At 36.1% G+C, this 18,014-nt stretch overlaps 1 protein-coding gene across 1 annotated transcript; it reads right to left on the bottom strand.

The window, feature by feature from the left end:
• Positions 1 to 15,787: 15,787 nt before the first annotated feature.
• On the bottom strand, positions 15,788 to 16,357 carry LOC148944691 (eukaryotic translation initiation factor 4E1-like). The gene has a single exon (XM_089099996.1). It carries the CDS (start codon positions 16,355 to 16,357, stop codon positions 15,788 to 15,790), a length of 570 nt encoding a protein of 189 aa, XP_088956122.1.
• Positions 16,358 to 18,014: the final 1,657 nt, after the last annotated feature.

The raw sequence follows: 18,014 nt of genomic DNA, 5'->3' as shown, positions 1-18,014 counted from the left end.
CTACTGGGTCATTGGCGCTTCACTGAAAACAAATTATATTACAAATATCTTCTTGTCCAGTTCTTACAGCATTGAAAATGAAAATAAAATTACAGCGAAATAAAATCTTGAACTGATGGATCTTTAAACAGTTAATATCATTATATATCAAATACTTAATTTGTTTTTGTTTATACTTTCCAAGACTGTTCAAGACACATTTAGTTTTCAGCAAACGGCCATGACGCAGTAGGTTTTAGACTTTTACAGTGAGAGAAGGAGGCGATACCCAGACTCTTGTTTGTAGTAATTTTTGTTTGTTTGAAGCTTGGTTTGCATATTCAATTTAAATTTTACTCATCTCAAGATTTATTTACTCATTTATAATACTACCTATTGTATGTTTGTTTACATTGATTGTTTATTTGATTTCTGCTTGTCTTAGGTTTGTACTTCAATAGCAAAATATTTTTTTCGTTTTAAACTTGATTTGCATACTAATTTAAGAATTACCCGCTCTAAAATTTGTTTATTCATTTATATTATTACTTTTTGTATGTTTCTTTTTTTCGGAAACTTTTTTTTATTTATTTTTTTGTTTGTTTTTGATTCCAAAAATAATACTTTATTTCAAAATCAAACTTTTTTTTCGAAATCAAATGTTCATCAGAGTATCAAAACTAGTATCAAAGTAATAATATCAAAGTAAAAAAATGGGTTTGTGTCCACCTCAGACTTTTTATTATGTGATGTTAGAACTATTTTTAACAAAATGGCTATCTTAAAATTTTTATCGGATGGGTTTTGGGACAAAGGGTGTGGGGGGGGGCTAATTGCCCTTCGATCTCTTTTGACTCTTTAAGAGGGAACTAGAACTTTCCATTTTCAATCAAATGAGCCCTCTTTGAAGTTTTACGAGTATTTCTTCTATAAGAACCATATATGGACCCAGGGCATAACTTACAATGCCTGTCCCCGGGCCCTGGGGGTTGTGTCGAACCCGGAGCTTTAATATATAACGTTTGAAACTATTTTAACAAAATGGCCGCCTCAAGATTTTTATCGGATGGGTTTGGGGAAGAAAAAGGCGTGTAGGGGGAGGGGCTAGTTGCCCTCTGATCTCTTTTGACTCTGTGAAAGTAAACGAGAGCTTTCAATATACAATCAAATGACCCCTTTCTGAAGTTTATACGAGCATCTCTTCCTTAAGAACCATATATGCCCCCATTGCGTTACTCAAAACGCCTGCCCCCGGGCCCTGGGGAGTTGTCTTGACACGGGAGCTTTTCTTATCTGACCGTAGCACTATTTTTTAACGAAATGGCTATCTCAAAATTTTATCGGATGGGCTTGGGGAAAAAAGAGTATGTGTGTGTATGAGGGGGGGGGGCTAGTTGCCCTCGGATATCGTTTGACTCTTAAAAAGTGAACTAGAACTTTCAATTTCCAATCAAATGAGACCTCTCTGAAGTATATACGAGAATCCCTTTCATAAGAACCATATACGCCCCTAGGACAACACTTGCAACGCCTACCCCCCCCCCCCCAGGCCCTGGGGGTTGTGGGGAAATCGGAGTTTTTGTTATATAAGTTTTGAACAATTTTTAAAAAGGGCTATCTCAAACTTTGTAGCGGATGGGTTTGGGGAAGAAAGGGCGTGGGGGGCCTTTCCAAGGCCCAGAACAAAATTTGCACTTTACTGAAAAATACAAATGAATGTGCATTGTCAGTTTAATATACATATACTGATAATTTAGTAATCAAAATGTTAATATTGTTTGATTTATTAAAGTTACAAAAGTAAAAACATTTATATTTTTTTCAGTAAAGTGCAAATTTTGTTCTGGCCTTGGGAAGGCATAGGGGTTTTGAGACCAACTTATTCTGTTCGTTTTGGGTTTCATTTATCTATCGATGCTGAGCTGTGGTAATTTCACGCTTGGTAGATAATTTGATTTTATTTTTGCTCATTCTTTGTTTAATGGAGTACTTTACTTTTCTTTGAAAAACTTATTTTGTGGAAAAGTTTTTTAATTAATACCATACAAGGATAAGACCTTTGCTAAGCTCTTCTATCAACAGAATCGAACGCTTGCTCACAATCTATAAAACTGAGGACAAAAGGTGTTTGACGACTAAGGCACTTCTCAATTATTAGGCTAAGAGTGAAAATTCGGTCGACACATCCTTTACCTTTTCTAAAACCGCAGTGCTCTTCTCTTAAAACTTTGTTTATACCATCTGCCTGCCTAAAAAGTATCATATTACTAATTAATTTGCTACCTACAGAAACCAGACTAATGCCTCGATAATTACGACACTCACGCTTATTACCTTTCTTTTACAGTGGTTTAATTAAGATTTTCCTAAAATCATTAGGCAATTTCCCCCAAAATCATATTCATGATCTTTAGTAACTGATTTCTAACCTCAGAGCCACCATATTTAAGAAACTTATTTACCACACTATCAGGACCTAGAGCCTTATTATTTTGTAATCCTTTTAGTACTGTTGCTAATTCTTCCTCACAAAAAAAAATAAAATAAAAAAATCTTCCTTCACATCCAAGGTATCGCATTCTTTTTCATCTTCCTCTATATTCTTTGCTGTAACAGTATCTCGGTTTAGCACATTCTCAAAATGTTCCATCCATCTCTCTTTAACTCTTTCTTTATCACTAATTGTGGCCCTGTTCCTATCTTTAACTGGGACAGGTCCAGATCGACTACTCCCTCTCAGTTTATTACGACGCCAGTACAATATTTTACTATCATGCCGTCTGCTACATCTTCCAGATTATCAGCAATTTTATCCATGGCCTCCACTTCACACCATCTTAGTTCATATTTTAATGCTTTCTCTACTTACTTTACATTACTTTTGTTTTCATGTGTCTATCACTCGGATAATTTTTGTACAAACCCCTTCTCTCTATAAAACATAAAGCTTTTTTACTAGTATTCCTAGCTGCAGTCTTAACTTTCTTCCCTAAGACACCGTCAGCAACTTCACAAGAGTTTTTCTAAAATTATTCCAACCCATCTTCCTCATTGTCAAATTTTAAACTCAAATTTATTATTCAACTGTTCCTGAAAAGTTTCTATCAGATTCTCATCCTGGAGTCTACCAACATAATAATTTCCCGAGAGATAGTTACCTTTCCGAAATTTCAGCCTTAAATTAACCCTAGACACTACTAGATGGTGATCTTTACTTTGAACATCGATAACAACACTCCTACATACCCTAGTATCTTGTATTGATCCTGCCATTCTTCGGTTTACTATAACTTAATCAATAAGGTTTGCCGTCTTACTATCACGTGAATACCATGTCAACTTATGGGCCATTTTATGACCAAACACCGTATTGATTATAACTACATTGTTATACCTATAAAATTGAAAACACCTGTAGCCATTACTGTTTTCTTTTCCTACACCAAATTTACCTAGGCTAGGATATCATCTATCCCTATTTCTACCGACCTGGGCATTAAAATCTCCTAGTAAAAACACCATACTACTACCTGGGACCCTGTCTATTTGTTCCTGTAACTGTAAGTAAAATTCATCTGAGTTACTAGTATCTCCGTCAGTCGGTCCAACAGGGGCATATACTACTATAACTGATACCCTGAATTTCTTAGTACAACATTTAAACGCCTGAAAACGCCTCATAATAAGCTTCTAAACCACGAAACTCCAAGGAAGAGCATAATATAATCCCATATAAATAAGATGATTAAGGGGATTAAGAAAACGATACTTAATACAACCTGGTGCCTAAAAAATAGGTAGTATTATACATAATGATGCTTAATAAGATAAGATCTATTCATAATGAAATACACATACAACACACTATACTAATACCCCAATAATTTCTTGATCTAATGATAGTATTATATGTAGAGAATTTAATAAAATTTTGCTGATGTGATTATCTTTCAAATTTTGCTGATGTGACGACTAAAAAAAGGTATCATTTGTTCGTCCATGGTAAGTTTTTTTAATAGGACGTCCCATATTGCTGAAATTTAGTGATCATGGCATCTACAAGTAGCCTCATTTTAGCCACTTTGTCGCTGTCCTAGAGTTCATTATTAGTTGCAAAGTGTATTTATTAGATCGTCTGACCTAGACCAGTACATTGTTTCACAGGAAAGGTGATAATATCCTGATTGTAGCATTATTTCCTAAGAATTGTCAAGTTCTTCAAAGCTCAGTGTGAAGGTAATATCATCATTGCCAGAAGCATGTCATGTTGTTTCCTATGTGATCATAGTCCGAATAGTTTCGTCCTACAACTGGCAAAAAACCTATATTCGGGAATGCTTATCATGAAGAACCTTTTCTCCCAGTCTTGTTGGTGGTTCTGATTTATGATCTCCAGACTCTGCTATCTTTTTCCATTTTGACCCATCCCCTGTGTTTTTGTTTTCGAAGGTTCTGCCTTTTTTTGGTACAAGTTGTAAGTACTGTCCTGGCGATACTGTTGTGCTATTGTGGCTGTTGACCTTTGACGACTTAGTGGAACGTTGCCTAAATCATCAGCAACCAAAGTAAAACAAGTAGGAAGTCTGGACAGATTATCTCTAGCCACATCGTTTGTTGCGGAAGTATAAGTGATATCAAGCTCTATTATCTTTGCAGCATCACTTGGAAGATAATTCAAAGACCTTGTGGTGTCTTTGTCCCCTTCTCCTACGTTACTGACTACCTCAACATAAGGGTAATTATGAATATATCAATTTCTTTCTTGTCATCAGTTAGTTTGCATAGTATAGTGACAGCTTCTTTAACAAGTAAGGATTGTTTGGGTAGAATCTGCAAACTAAAATAGGCTATATCATTAGTTCCAGATATATAAAACAATTTGTGGTAGCGAAAGCCCCGACGTTCCCAATTGGTAGCACTGTTATTTATCCAATTTGTAGATATTTTATTGTACGATAAGTACATCATATAATGTGTTAAAGGTAATTATTTGGTTAAAAAAGGGAAGGAAAGGAGAAGAAAAGATTTCTTTTGCTCTTTAGCAAATGAGATAAACAAGCACTTGAACCAGAACCTTACTCACCTATCCATTCACCTAGGACAAAGTAGTATAACCCAACAGTCAACCAAATGTAGGCAAGTATATACTTATGTTATACTTACTTGCATGATAGGTAAGCATGGGTTTTAAAATACAAAAACATGATTTTCAAGCACTCATCTTTGGTGGTATTTCACCCGAAACTACTGGTCAAAAAGACCGCTGATACACATAACTAATACTTCACCACAGTTGCATCCTTCCGTGCCCATCAGAACAATTGCACTTACCAAAAGAACTATGAAAGCTATCCACATTAGGTATGGATATACATCTAAAAATTGTTGTGCTGCAGGTACATAAGAATACAATAAAAAAATACTAAGACTCCAAAGAATTAGCAAACCCCAAACGATTCCAAATACTTTTTTTCTTATTTTACGACTGGAGAAGCTAGTATCTTCGTAACAGCCTAGTTCAGTAGATTTCATCATTTCAATGACAGTTTGTGCTCCTGCCATGTCTACTGTTTCTTTGCAAAGATCAATGGCATCGCCTTTGACCCCCTTCATAGGATGAGCTCTATCAGATTCCATATTTAAACGCTCTATGAGAAAAGAATCAAGTTTCTTATATTGTAATTTTTAAGGGACAGACAAATGATGAAGAATTTTAAATGTAGGCTAATTTGTTTCTACTGATCATTGCTTTGGTCACCAAAATATGGAGAGCCAAAGAATCAAAGTATTTTGCTCTTTTGAAATTTGTATTTTACAAAAAAATTTAAAAGATTATCTTGGAATAATCTTTGTCAAGAGAAAATGATGACGTAGTTTTTCAATTGATGTGGCAAGTGACCTTAGTAGTAACCCCATAAAAGGATCTACAACCTCCCTAGGGGCTACTCCTTTCTTTCATAACTTCAAGAAGAATGTTTAACGGTGATTTCCTCTTTTGGCGAAAAGTGTCGCAATTTTAGGTGAAATTCCTGCCCAGGCAAGTTTTGGCACGACCAGGTTTCGCAATTTTTGGTAAAATTCCCAGGTGTTTCAACTACTTGAAATGGTGTCCGTATAATCCACAAGTAGTAATAATAAGTGAAGTTCCTAGCCCCTCATCCCTGTTTCTCGGGCATGCCCTCTGACGTCACGGCATCCATAGGGAAAATAACATTGGATTTGCAACCCTCTGACGTCAAGTGATACACCCCTTTTCCTTGTTTCTAGGCAAAATCATGTCTAGACACGGTCCCAAGTGGCTGAAATTCCCTACGATGTTTTTCCAGACACACCCCCAGCTAGCAAAACTCCCCTTTTTTGTTACTAGACAAAATTCCCAGGTAGTTCAAATCCCCTACGATGTTTTTCCAGACACATCCCCAGCTAGCAAAACTCCCCCACGTTGTTACTAGGCAAAATTCCCAGGTGGTTTAAATCCCTTATGAAATTTTCCAGACACACCCTCAGCTAGCAAAACTCCCCCACGTTGTTAATAGGCAAAATTCCCTGGTGGTTGAAATCCCCTACGATGTTTTTCCAGACACACCCCCAGCTAGCAAAACTCCCCCACGTTATTTATAGGCAAAAGTCCCTGGTGGTTGAAATCCCCTACGATGTTTTTCCAGACACACCCCCAGCTAGCTAAACTCCCCTGCGTTGTTTCAAGAAAAAATTGCAAGGTGGCTGAAATCCCCCGCAAAGCTTTTCTATTAAAAGCCATAGAGAACTTCCCCCACAAAATATGCTATATATAGAGCAGATAAAGAAATTTTCTTATCAGTCTCTTTTAAGCAATTGAAGACACAACAAGCCTCTTAGATAATGGATAATACCTGTTAGCAAGTAGGTGAATTTATTAGAAAATTTTCCAGTCTCCAGAATTTTCCCTATACCCCCCAAAAAATCTTTATACTTTGCTTTGTTTCAAATATACTCTTTTTTTACACTGCATAACCCCCCCCCCCCTTACCATTCATTACCATTTAATCCTTTCAAAAAGAATGATTTACTCAAAAAGTATCTTTTCTCTTGATGCGTTTAAAAACATCAAAATCTTCACACTTGCGATTTAAACAAAACCGCGTCTGAATACGTATCGAGAGGGGAGGTTCGTAAACAAAATCTTTTCGCGCTTGTCATGTCTAAATTAACAAAACAAGGGTATAACCCTTTCACTGGGATGTCTGGTGGACAAAGAAGGGGTCAATCAAGCATGCGGGTTCGCATAATTCTAGGCTGCCTTGAAGAGGGGGACGAAATGTCTGCAAAATTAATCCATTATTGAAGTATTTAGGTTTGTAAATCATAGGCAGCGCGCTAGCGCTGCCTAGGTAAAGAACGATGTGACCACAATGTGTTTTTTTTTTCTTTCTTCGACAGGCACTTCGTATCGAAGGAGTTGTCGTAGAAACTTCGAAAAGGGCTCATTCGATTGGAAATTAGGGTGGCTAGTGCCCTTTATAATATTCGAAAGTGATTAGAGGGCAAGTAGCTCCACCACGCCCATCATTCTTCCAAACACATCCAATCAAAACTTTGAGATAGCCATTTTGTTCAGCGTAGTTGATTTCCAGATAGAAAATGTCTGTTGAGGAGGACACTTCCCCACAACCCTCTGGGCAAGGGTTTTAAGTTATGCCCTGAGGGCACATAAGAACAGTGTTGGCACAATTTACCCTTTATTTTTTTTTCCTTTAGAGCAGGGCACTTCATATGGAAGGGGTCGTAGAGACTTCAAAAGGGGCTTATTCGATTGGAAATCGAGAGTCCTAGGACCCTTTTTAATAGTTGAAAGTGATTGGAGGGAAACTAGACCCCCTCCCCCCACGCCCGTCATTCCCCCAAACACATCCAATCAAAATTTCGAGATAGCCATTTTGTTCAGCGTTGTTGATTTCCAGATAGAAATGTGTTTTTGAGGAGGACACTCCCCCAAGGGTTTTAAGCTATGCCCTGGGGACATATAAGGTTTTTATAGAAGGCGTTGTCATAGAAACTTCAAAACAGGCTCATTCGATTGGAAATTCAAAGAACTAGTACCCTTTTGAATAGTCGAAAGTGACTGGACTGAAGCGAGCCTCTCCCCCCACGCACAACAGGATCCTGACCAAATCAAATTAGAATTTTGAAATATCCATTTTCTTGCTTGGAGTGGATACTAGTTCATACATTATGTCAATGAGGAGAATGCTCCACCACAACCCTCATAGCAAGGATTTTAAGTTATTCCCTGGGGGGCATATAAGGTTTTATATAATGCGTGGTCGTAGAAACTTCAAAAAAGGCTCATTCGATTGGAAATTCAAAGGGCTAGTGCCACTTTTAATAGTCGAAAGTGATTGGAGGGCAACTCCCCCCCCCCCCCCCCCTCCACAACCATCATTTCCCCAAACACATCCAATCAAAATTTTGAGATAGCCATTTTGTTCAGCGTAGTTGATTTCCTGATAGAAAATATGTTTTTGAGGAGGACACTCCCCCAAAACCCTTGGGGTAAGGGTTTTAAGTTATGCCCTGAGGGCATATAAGAACGATGTTGGCATAATGTAGGCTACTATTTTTTTTTCCTTTAGAGCCAGGCAATTCATATGGAAGTGGTTGTCGTAGAAACTTCAAAAGGGGCTCATTCGATTGGAAATTGAGAGTTCTAATGTGCTTTTTAATAGCTCTTTTTAATACCCTCAGGGCAAGGGTTTTAAGTTATGCCCGGGGGGCATATAAGGTTTTTATATAAGGCGTTGTCATAGAAACCTCAAAATTGGTTAGTTCGATTGGAAATCTGAAGGGTTAGTATCCTTTTTAATAGTCGAAAGCGCTTGGGGGGCAACAAGCCCCCCTCCCACGCCCATCATTTCCCTAAACACGTCAAATCAAAATTTTGAGATTGCCATTTTGTTCAGCGTAGTTGATTTCCACATAGAAAAAATGTTTTTTAGGAGGACTCTCTCCCACATCTCCCCGAGCAAGGGTTGTGAGCTGTGCCCTGGGGGAATATATGATCCTTATAGAAATTATTGTCGTTCAAACTTCATAAAAGGATCATTCGATTGGAAATTTAAAAGGTTAGCGCCCGTTTTAATAGTCGAAAGTGATTGGAGGGAAACTAGCCCCCCCCCCACGCCCATCATTTCCCCAAACACATCCAATCAAAATGTTGAGATAGCCATTTTGATCAGCCTAGTTGAAAATATGTTTTTGAGGAGGACACTCCCCCACGACCCTCGGGGCAAAGGTTTTAAGTTATGCCCTTTGGGCATATAAGAACAATGTTGGCACAATGTACTATGTATTATTTTTTTCCTTTAGGGCAGGGCACTTCATATGGAAGGGGTCGTCGTAGAAACTTCAAAAGAGGCTCATTCGATTGGAAATTGGAAATAGTCGGAAGTGATTGGAAGGCAACTAGCCCCCCCCCCCCACGCCCATCATTCCCCCAGAAACATCCAATCAAAATTTTGAGATAGCCGTTTTGTTCAGGGTAGTATATTTCCAGAGAAAAAATATGTTTTTAAGGAGGAAACTCCGCCACAACCCTCGGGGCAAGGGTTTTAAGTTATGCCCTGAGGGCTTATAAGAACAATGTTTGGCACAATATACTATGTATTATTTTTTTTCCTTTAGAGCAGGGCACTTCATATGGAAGGGGTCTTCGTATAAACTTCAAAAGGGGCTCATTCGATTGGAAATTGAGAGTTCTAGTGGCTTTTTAATAGTCAAAAGTGATTGGAGGGCAAATAGCCCCCCCCCACGCTCATCATTCCCCCAGACACATCCCATCAAAATTTTGAGATAGCCATTTTGTTCACCGTAGTTGATTTCCAGATAGAACATATGTTTTTGAGGAGGACACTCCCCCACAACCCTTAGGGCAAGGGTTTTAAGTTATGGCCTGGGGGCATATAAGGTTTTTATAGGAAGCAATGTCGTAAAAACTTCAAAACAGGCTCATTCGATTGGAAATTTGAAGGGCTAGTACCCTTTTTAATAGTCGAAAGTGATTGGAGGGCAACTAGCCCCATAATTTTGGAACAGAAATTGTAGATTCCAAAGGAGATTGATGGTTTTAAAGTAACAAGGGATATATTTAATGCGTCATGGGCGGTAAATCAGAATGTTTTATACAAAGTTTGTCTGATTAAAGTCAGAAGCATCCCTGACTAGTCAAGTCCTATGGGATGGCCTTTGGGATTTAGCTTCTTCAATCTATTCGTACTTCCGACTCTACACATCTCCATGTCAATTTTTGCCAAGGGATATTTGGGGCTCACATGGACAAAAGGCACAGAAAATTCTTCACAACAGCAAAAAACAAATTGCACAAAAACGTTTGGAAATGACGAGAGTGATTTCTATGACCACAATAAAATGAAATGAAATTTCACAAATAATATATAAGACTTTAACTGAAGACAGTGAAAAATATATATATAGAAACTAATAAAAGCCAAAACATTTTCGCTTCACACCCAGAAGTCTTTGTTAATGGTGAAAAACTCTAATCCGTCTTAATGTCATAAAAAGTCATCTTTTTCACTAACCTGCAGAAATAAAGTTTTTGAACAAGGTCTATGGAGGTATGTCATCTTCAGAGACGTGTTATCGGACTTTTCAACTATTAAGGGCAAAATGGCGTTCTAATAATTTTTATTGAATGTCTTAAAAAGGAGTTAAGGAGGGGGGCTGGTTGACAACTCCCATGGTACGTTGATAATTTTAATTTCGGTTCAAATGAGCCCTTTTCCAATCTTCTAAAAATCTTCTAAAATCACAGGTTCATTACAAACACTCCTGGAAAAAAAACCCAGCAAATACCCACCCAGTTATGTTCTTTCTGCTAAAAACCCATAATTCCATATTTTTGTAGATAGGAGCTTGGAACTTCTACATTTTGGTTCTTTGATATGCTGAATCTGATGGTTTGAACTTTATTAAGATTACTAGTCCTTTTGAGGGATTTTTCTCCTCTTTTTGAAAATTAATTAAAAAACTTTTTCCACAAAATAAGTTTTTTCAAAGAAATGTAAAGAACTCCATTAAACCAAAAGTAAGCAAAAATAAAATCCAATAATCTACCAAGCTTGAAATTACCACAAATCAGCATCGATAAATAAATGAAACCCAAAACGAACAGAAGTTAAAATTGCTTAAAACAGAAGTTAAAACAGAAGTTTTTAATAATTGCTCAGAAGTAGCCACATCTATATTCGTGTACATGGAAACAATATCAAAACTGCTAATTATTGTGTTTTCTGAAATACTTGTGTTATTAAGTTTTTTAACCAAATCTGCCGAATTACTGATGCAGGAATTTTGTGAATATAGTAAACGTTTCAAAGCTCTGCAAAGCCATTTTCCAATATTGGAAGCGGGGACTGTAGTACATACTACGATAGGTCTTAGGGGAATACCTTGTTTATGCAGTTTTGGTAAGCCGTAAAATTTTGGACAGAAACTACCACGGGGGTAAAAATTTTTTTATAATTGTGGTGTGATTTTACCATTCTGTTTTAGCTGTTTTAATTCATTTATAATATTATTAGTAAATTTATCAGTAGGATCATGAGTGATCGGTTTATATGTACTTGTGTCTTTTAAAAGTGAAAAGATTTTGTTGTCATAGTCTGCCGTATCCATGACAACGAGTGAGTTGCTTTTGTCTGCTTTGGTTATTATAATAGATTGGTATTTGCGGAGGTTAGATAATACTTTTATGTCGTGAAAATTTTTTCGTGTGAAAGTGGTAGAAGACTTAGTCTTTTTTTTGGCTATTATAGAGGGGTATTTATGAGACAAGACCTAACTTCGTCAGGGTTTGAAACAGATGGGCAGTATTTATGCAAAGCGGACTCTAAAGAGGAGACTATATCCACGACGGGAACCTGTTTCGGCAAAAAGAGAATTTTGGACCTTTGCAGGGTTTGGATTTCCTGGGGTTCAAACGTTCTAGAAGAGAGGTTAACAATAGCGGGTCCAGGACTGAATCTTGGAGAATAAATACGGTCTCTCATCGAATATTCATCCCCCAATTTTTCCAATTTTGTATATAGTCGTTCCTTTGACAAGTGAAAATCATCGCTAAACAAATTCCCTTCTAATCTAACAACTTGAGAAAAATCAACAGTGGACAGGTTTCAAACAAAAAATTTTTTTCGAGAGATTTTCTTTCTGAGGAAATGATATGTCTTTTTTGCTTTTTGTCCTTAATAATATGGACTAAGGTTTTTAATTGTAGTATATGAGCAAATTGCCATTCTTTCCGGGTATTTAGATGTAGTTTATATCTTAAAGACTTTGGAATAAGATTTTCGTTTCTGCATGATTCTAAAAATTTTTGTTGACTAATAATATTTGCATGTTTTTTACCTAAACTAATAAAATAGAAAATATCATAGGTCAACTGCTCCCCATAAGCTAGACGCAAATATTGACGAAGACCACACTGCCTTTCCATATCAAACAAATACAACTTGGAATTATGGGGAAACTGAACTTCGGGGTTTCCTAGATCATCTTAATACTTATGATAGAAATTTGCAGTTTACCCTAGAAATTGAATTTGAAAATAAACTACCATTTTTAGATGTGCTAATTATCCGTAATTCTAATAATTTTGACTTCACTATCTATAGAAAACCAATACAAAACAATAGATATCTTAATTTTAATTCTAATCAGCCCCCACAAGTTAAAAGAGCAGTTGTAACTTCTCTCATTGACCGTGCCCTGAAAATTTGCTCCGCTTCATACATAAAAGCAGAAATAAATTTTATCAGAGATATTCTTTTTGGCAACGGATACCCCATTCCTTTTGTCAATAATACGATTAACCATAGACTAAAAAGACATTTTCGTAAAATCAACGATATTTCACAATGTGAGGCTCCTGAAAAACCCGCTAATATAATCTATCTTCCGTACATCCCAAGAATCACCACAAAAATAAAAAATATTTTCACAAAAAACAATCTGTATTTAGTTTTCACCAATAATTTTAAAATCACAAATGTCTTAAACTCCGGTAAAGATAAAACCCCAGTTACTCGCCAAAGAGGGGCTTATCAAATACCATGCCATTGTGGCAATTACTACGTTGGCAGAACTCATCAGAATCTAGAAAAACGGATACACCAGCATAAAGAAGACATAGACAAAGTGTTAGTTGTTAATAATTCTAATAACTCCTTTGATTCTGCTTTAGCTAGCCATATATTTGATAATCCCAGCCACAAAATACTTTTTGAAAAATCTTCTCTCATTAGTAGTGATTTGGGGATAAAACAGGTGGTCCGGGAATCAATCGAAATTAGGCTCAAAATAAATAAAAATATTTCCTTAAATACTCACTGAATTCTTTATACTCAAATTTAATTAAAAATGATCTAACAAAATATTTTATTAAACCAATTGACAATAATATTGAACCCGTTACAGAAAGGCCTTTAAGACTAGCCGCTAAAAAAGCAAGATTAGCTCTGAAAACTTGCAGTTAATAATTTCACTTTATTTCGTTTGAATGAACTCATCCTCTCTCGTCATTTTATTTATCAGTACTGGTTAAACTTCGTTGAAGTAAGGATACTAGGGCTATTTTAAAGGTTTTTAAAATCGGTTTTTTAAGCTTCGTATTTTAATGTAAGTTTGTTTTTATATATATTTTTGTATTTTTTTTTATTTAATGTTGTGCTGAAGACGGCCCTTGGACATAGGGCCGAAATATTCACTAGTATAAATTACACTGTCTTGGAAAAAATTTCCCTATTGTTTTTAAGTTGTATTTGTTTGTTACCTTAGATTCTTCGACGTCCAGTTTGTATCAACTTTTTTTTTGACGAGGTATAGGTTTTGAGTTATCATATATGGAAATGCTTATGCAACGCCATTTATTCAAATGAAATTTTTATGACGTCACTTTTCCAGTTTCCATCAGTGGTTTAGAATTTTAAGAAAATTACAGGATACGTGACTGTCATCAGGGTTTCTTGAAAGAATCTTTTAGCCGAACGAGGGTTGTCTACGCCTTTTTCGTTTTTCTATTCACAAAATTCTTTTCGCTTTCAGGCTGTCAAATAATATTGAATAAAGATTTGGAAGGCATACAAATGGTGGTCCTTGAAAATACGAATTTTCTATCTTTATGGACACACCCAAGCATCATTAGTGAACTCCGATCAAGTATTTTTCTTTTCTAGTTAGACAAAATTAAATTGTTCCGTTTTTATTTCTCTTGATCTTTTCGTTATCCCAATTACTGAGTCGGGTGTTTGCTTAATCCAGGGTATATTTTCATAGTACACATACGAGGGCTAGCCCCGAGTAACTCCATGACTTTTGCAATCATCTGTAATTTTTTATATTCCCTCCTTTTCCAGTTTGTACCCTCCTCCCACCCTCTGCAAAATATATGCATATGTTGCTGCATTTCCTTGTTCTCCGTGGAACCTGATAAAATTTCGTGGAACCTGTTGCACTAGTTTCATTTTACTACTATTAATTCGACTTGAAAATAGATAGGAGAATTACTTCAGAGCCCCAGTAACTAATCAAATCTCAATAGTTAACCCCTCCTCAAAAAAGAAAGTAATAGAGAGCTAGTTATGCCTACAATTGCTCTCGTGATTCACCGGGATCTCCCGAGTTTGACTTCCATGCCAGCAGTGATTTTGTTAGGTAAGAAAATTTTGTTCAAATTTGGCTCGAAAATTCTGTAGAAGTTAGGGGAAAATCAAGATTTTTGGCCCGGGCGCAAGAGAGGCTAGAACCGCCACTGAGTATAGTAGCATTTGTAAAGTATATTAAGAGTGTTTTACACCCACATTTTTGAAATTGTTCCAGGGAAAGGCTCCTTGAACCTATTTTTGGGGAGAACTTTGGCAGAGGGGATTGATGATCGGGGCATTACGGGACCCGGAGCTTGACTGTCACTGCCACAAGCAGGGGCGTTTATAGGGGATTGGAGGACGAGCGAGGAATTTTACCGACTGGTAGGTCATTTTTACAGACTGTTTATATCGATAATTAGCATAATGTCCGTTTGAATACGATACGTAAAATAACCGCACGAGTCGGTATAAACGCTGTATTTATCGCCCAGGATTGAGATTTCGCTATAAGCCATGTACCTATTTTCATGCTCTTTTTTTAACCAAGCTGCCCTTAATTTTCCTGTTATGAATTGATTTTATTCAATTGCTGTGGCTTTCAGCAACTCACTATTTCGTGCAATTGTGCTCATCGTGCTTCGTATTGACTTACTTGAACTGTCTTGTTCTATGCTGCTCTTTTTTTTTATCACGTTTGTGTGTTTCTGTTGATGCTGAGATGTCTGTGTCGATGAAAATGGAATGTACTGACGATTAAACTGAGTTTTCGTTGTGCTTTGTTACCTGTATAAAATTAATATCTGAAATTTCATACGCTCACAGTTGATTTCGTTGATTATTTGTTACTTTCATTTTATTAGTGACGTGAAAGTGACTGAACATGTCCGACTGTTTTCTCAGCATGTATGTCGGAGTCCTCCCGCTTTACTAATGTGGTGACAAATCACCTCATTATGCATGTTTCACATTGACAGTTGGTTAAAAGTTAAACATAAAGACAAAAAAAATCAGTAAGCTGATGACTATGGTAGTGACCATTAAATTTGGCAAATGTCTTAATTCCAATGTTTGAAAAAACATATGTTTTTTAAGCTAATTTTGGTCTGTTAGAATTGATGCCAATACTAAACATTAGCTTTTGTATTTTCTCTCGGCTTTTCTATTGGTTTTCACCAAGTATGCTTTTTAAATTTAACTTTAACATCACTGATGCTTTTTATTTTTTCAATTCCAGATTTAATCATCAAACTCTTCGTCTGTTCATCAAACTCTTCTACCCATAAGGTAATTCTGTAAACCCTCCTACGTACAGCTAAGTCAAGACCGTGAATTTTGTCATTCAGTTCGCCAAAATTTTCTCCAATCATGAGCAATACCAAGTCTATCCAAAGTTTATCAATTTCCTCGCTGCTACCCAATTCTTCTACACTGATGATCATTTCAAACTGGCCTCCACCGCTATTGGCTGGATCTTCCCATCTAGGGGATATGCCCTTTCTGAAAATACTTAGGTTTTTGGCTTCTCTAATTTGACTAGGATCTGCCGTATGATCTTGAAACGTCCAAAAGTCTTTGACAGTATCAAATGAATAGATTTCCTCGAGATTCTTGTCCCATGTGCTAGTTTGACCGGTGGCATCACGTATATAACAAGTCCATTGTCTTAATGGCTCACAGTCACTCGTCTGAAGATGTGATCCTTCTAGACCTTCGCCGTTTTCAATACCAGGGTTATTCATATTCGCTAAAGACAGAGGTTCTGTATTTTATTTTAATAGTTTTGATGTGTGAATAAGTTCAAGAGGAATTTAGTTTTGATAATGTAAATACTTAGAATAAAGGAGCTTAATAACGATAGGTGAAAGTTAGGCTGCCCGAAGATAAATTTGCTCCTTGCCTTTTCTTATTGCGCAAAATGTTTGTAGATAAGCAAAGTTTTTACTCTTAGCATGTTTTTATATGAATGACGTGATGAAAGCAGTTGTTTGAAAATCTTTTTTTCAAATATTCCTCTTCCTTATATTAAAAAATATTTCAATATATTAAAACTATTAAAACAATATTAAAATAAAAATACCCAATGAAAAGAAAAACTATAGAAAAATTATAAAAAAAAGAAAAAGAAAACAAGAATATAGAAAAAAAAAACTATAATTAGAAATAAAACACAAACACAACACAAACAGAAACAACAAACATGAGAAGACAAAATATTTTGTGACGTAAGACAAGAGCAGAATAGCACGCAAAAATAAATTAGAAGCAAAGGCTACTAAGCACAAAATATTAAAGATTCTTTTGACGAATATTGATAATTGAAATTTATAAGCCAATAAAACTTAAAACCAATAAACTTGACAAGTATCTATAAACCAAAGCCCAAAATATACCGTTTAGTGTTTCAGAGTCTAGATAGCCCAGAGTCATAAAATGTAATTTTTTCGGTTTTTTAAACGCATCAGAATTTCTTTTTATTCATTTTTGTGGCGTTTTTACGAGTTGGACGTTTCCTTTTTGATCCTTTTATATTCTATCTTTAAACGATCAATAATTGTATCAGTAATTTTTTCTCGAAAATAGTTCAATGATTTGTTGTTTTTTTTGAAAATTAGCACATTTTCAACATTCGGTCATTTTTATTTTCTCAATGCCGAACGTATCAAATCTATGATGACGTCAGGACATCATCCAAATTCCCATTAAAAATACTGGTTCATTCTTTAGAGGTTTTTGGAGTTATAGCAATGGCTAATATACACAAATCAGGATAACTTAAATCAGTATAATCCGGATCATCAGGAGGTTCAAAAGAACTTTTCTCAGTCGACTATTCTAAATCGAACTTGTAAACTGTCAATCAGCTAAAACAAAAAGAAATGGAAAGAAAAGTTGTTTCTTTGTAATATTTTATGGAGGAAAAAAAACAAAAAAGAAGCCACATAAGTGCTTCCCACGCAAAAAATGATATTTCTTGTTGTTCGAAACAGGTGACTTCTAAGTTTTATGTAAAATTTCAGCAGTAATAGTGTTAAAGGTCCGACGAGTGATTGCGTAATATGCCTTACCACGGGGCAGTCACCTATGGATCCGACGAGTGATTGCGTAATATGCCTTACCACGGGCATGCATCTATACATCCGACGAGTGATTGCGTAATATGACTTACCAGGGTCAGTCACCTATTACTACGAACGGTATATGCCTTACCAGACGGGTTTCTAAGGTAACACCCATTTTTTTGGGGTCAATCGGAGAGAGAGAGTGGTGGCTACTGCATATACGGTAACTTGATTAGTAATTATATTCAAATATAAGGAGTAATTTTCATTTTAGTTCATATTAGTAAGAGAATTGAATTCAGAGAGAATAGTTTATTTGAGAGGATATTAGTGGAAG

Source organism: Artemia sp. Qi Xiang Cuo, chromosome 14 (genome assembly GCF_049724085.1).
Source record: "Artemia sp. Qi Xiang Cuo chromosome 14, ASM4972408v1, whole genome shotgun sequence".
In the NCBI taxonomy this organism is placed as follows: Eukaryota; Metazoa; Arthropoda; class Branchiopoda; order Anostraca; family Artemiidae; genus Artemia; species Artemia sp. Qi Xiang Cuo.
The sequence above is the reverse complement of the archived record's forward strand: the minus strand, read 5'-3'. Positions and strand labels throughout refer to the sequence as shown.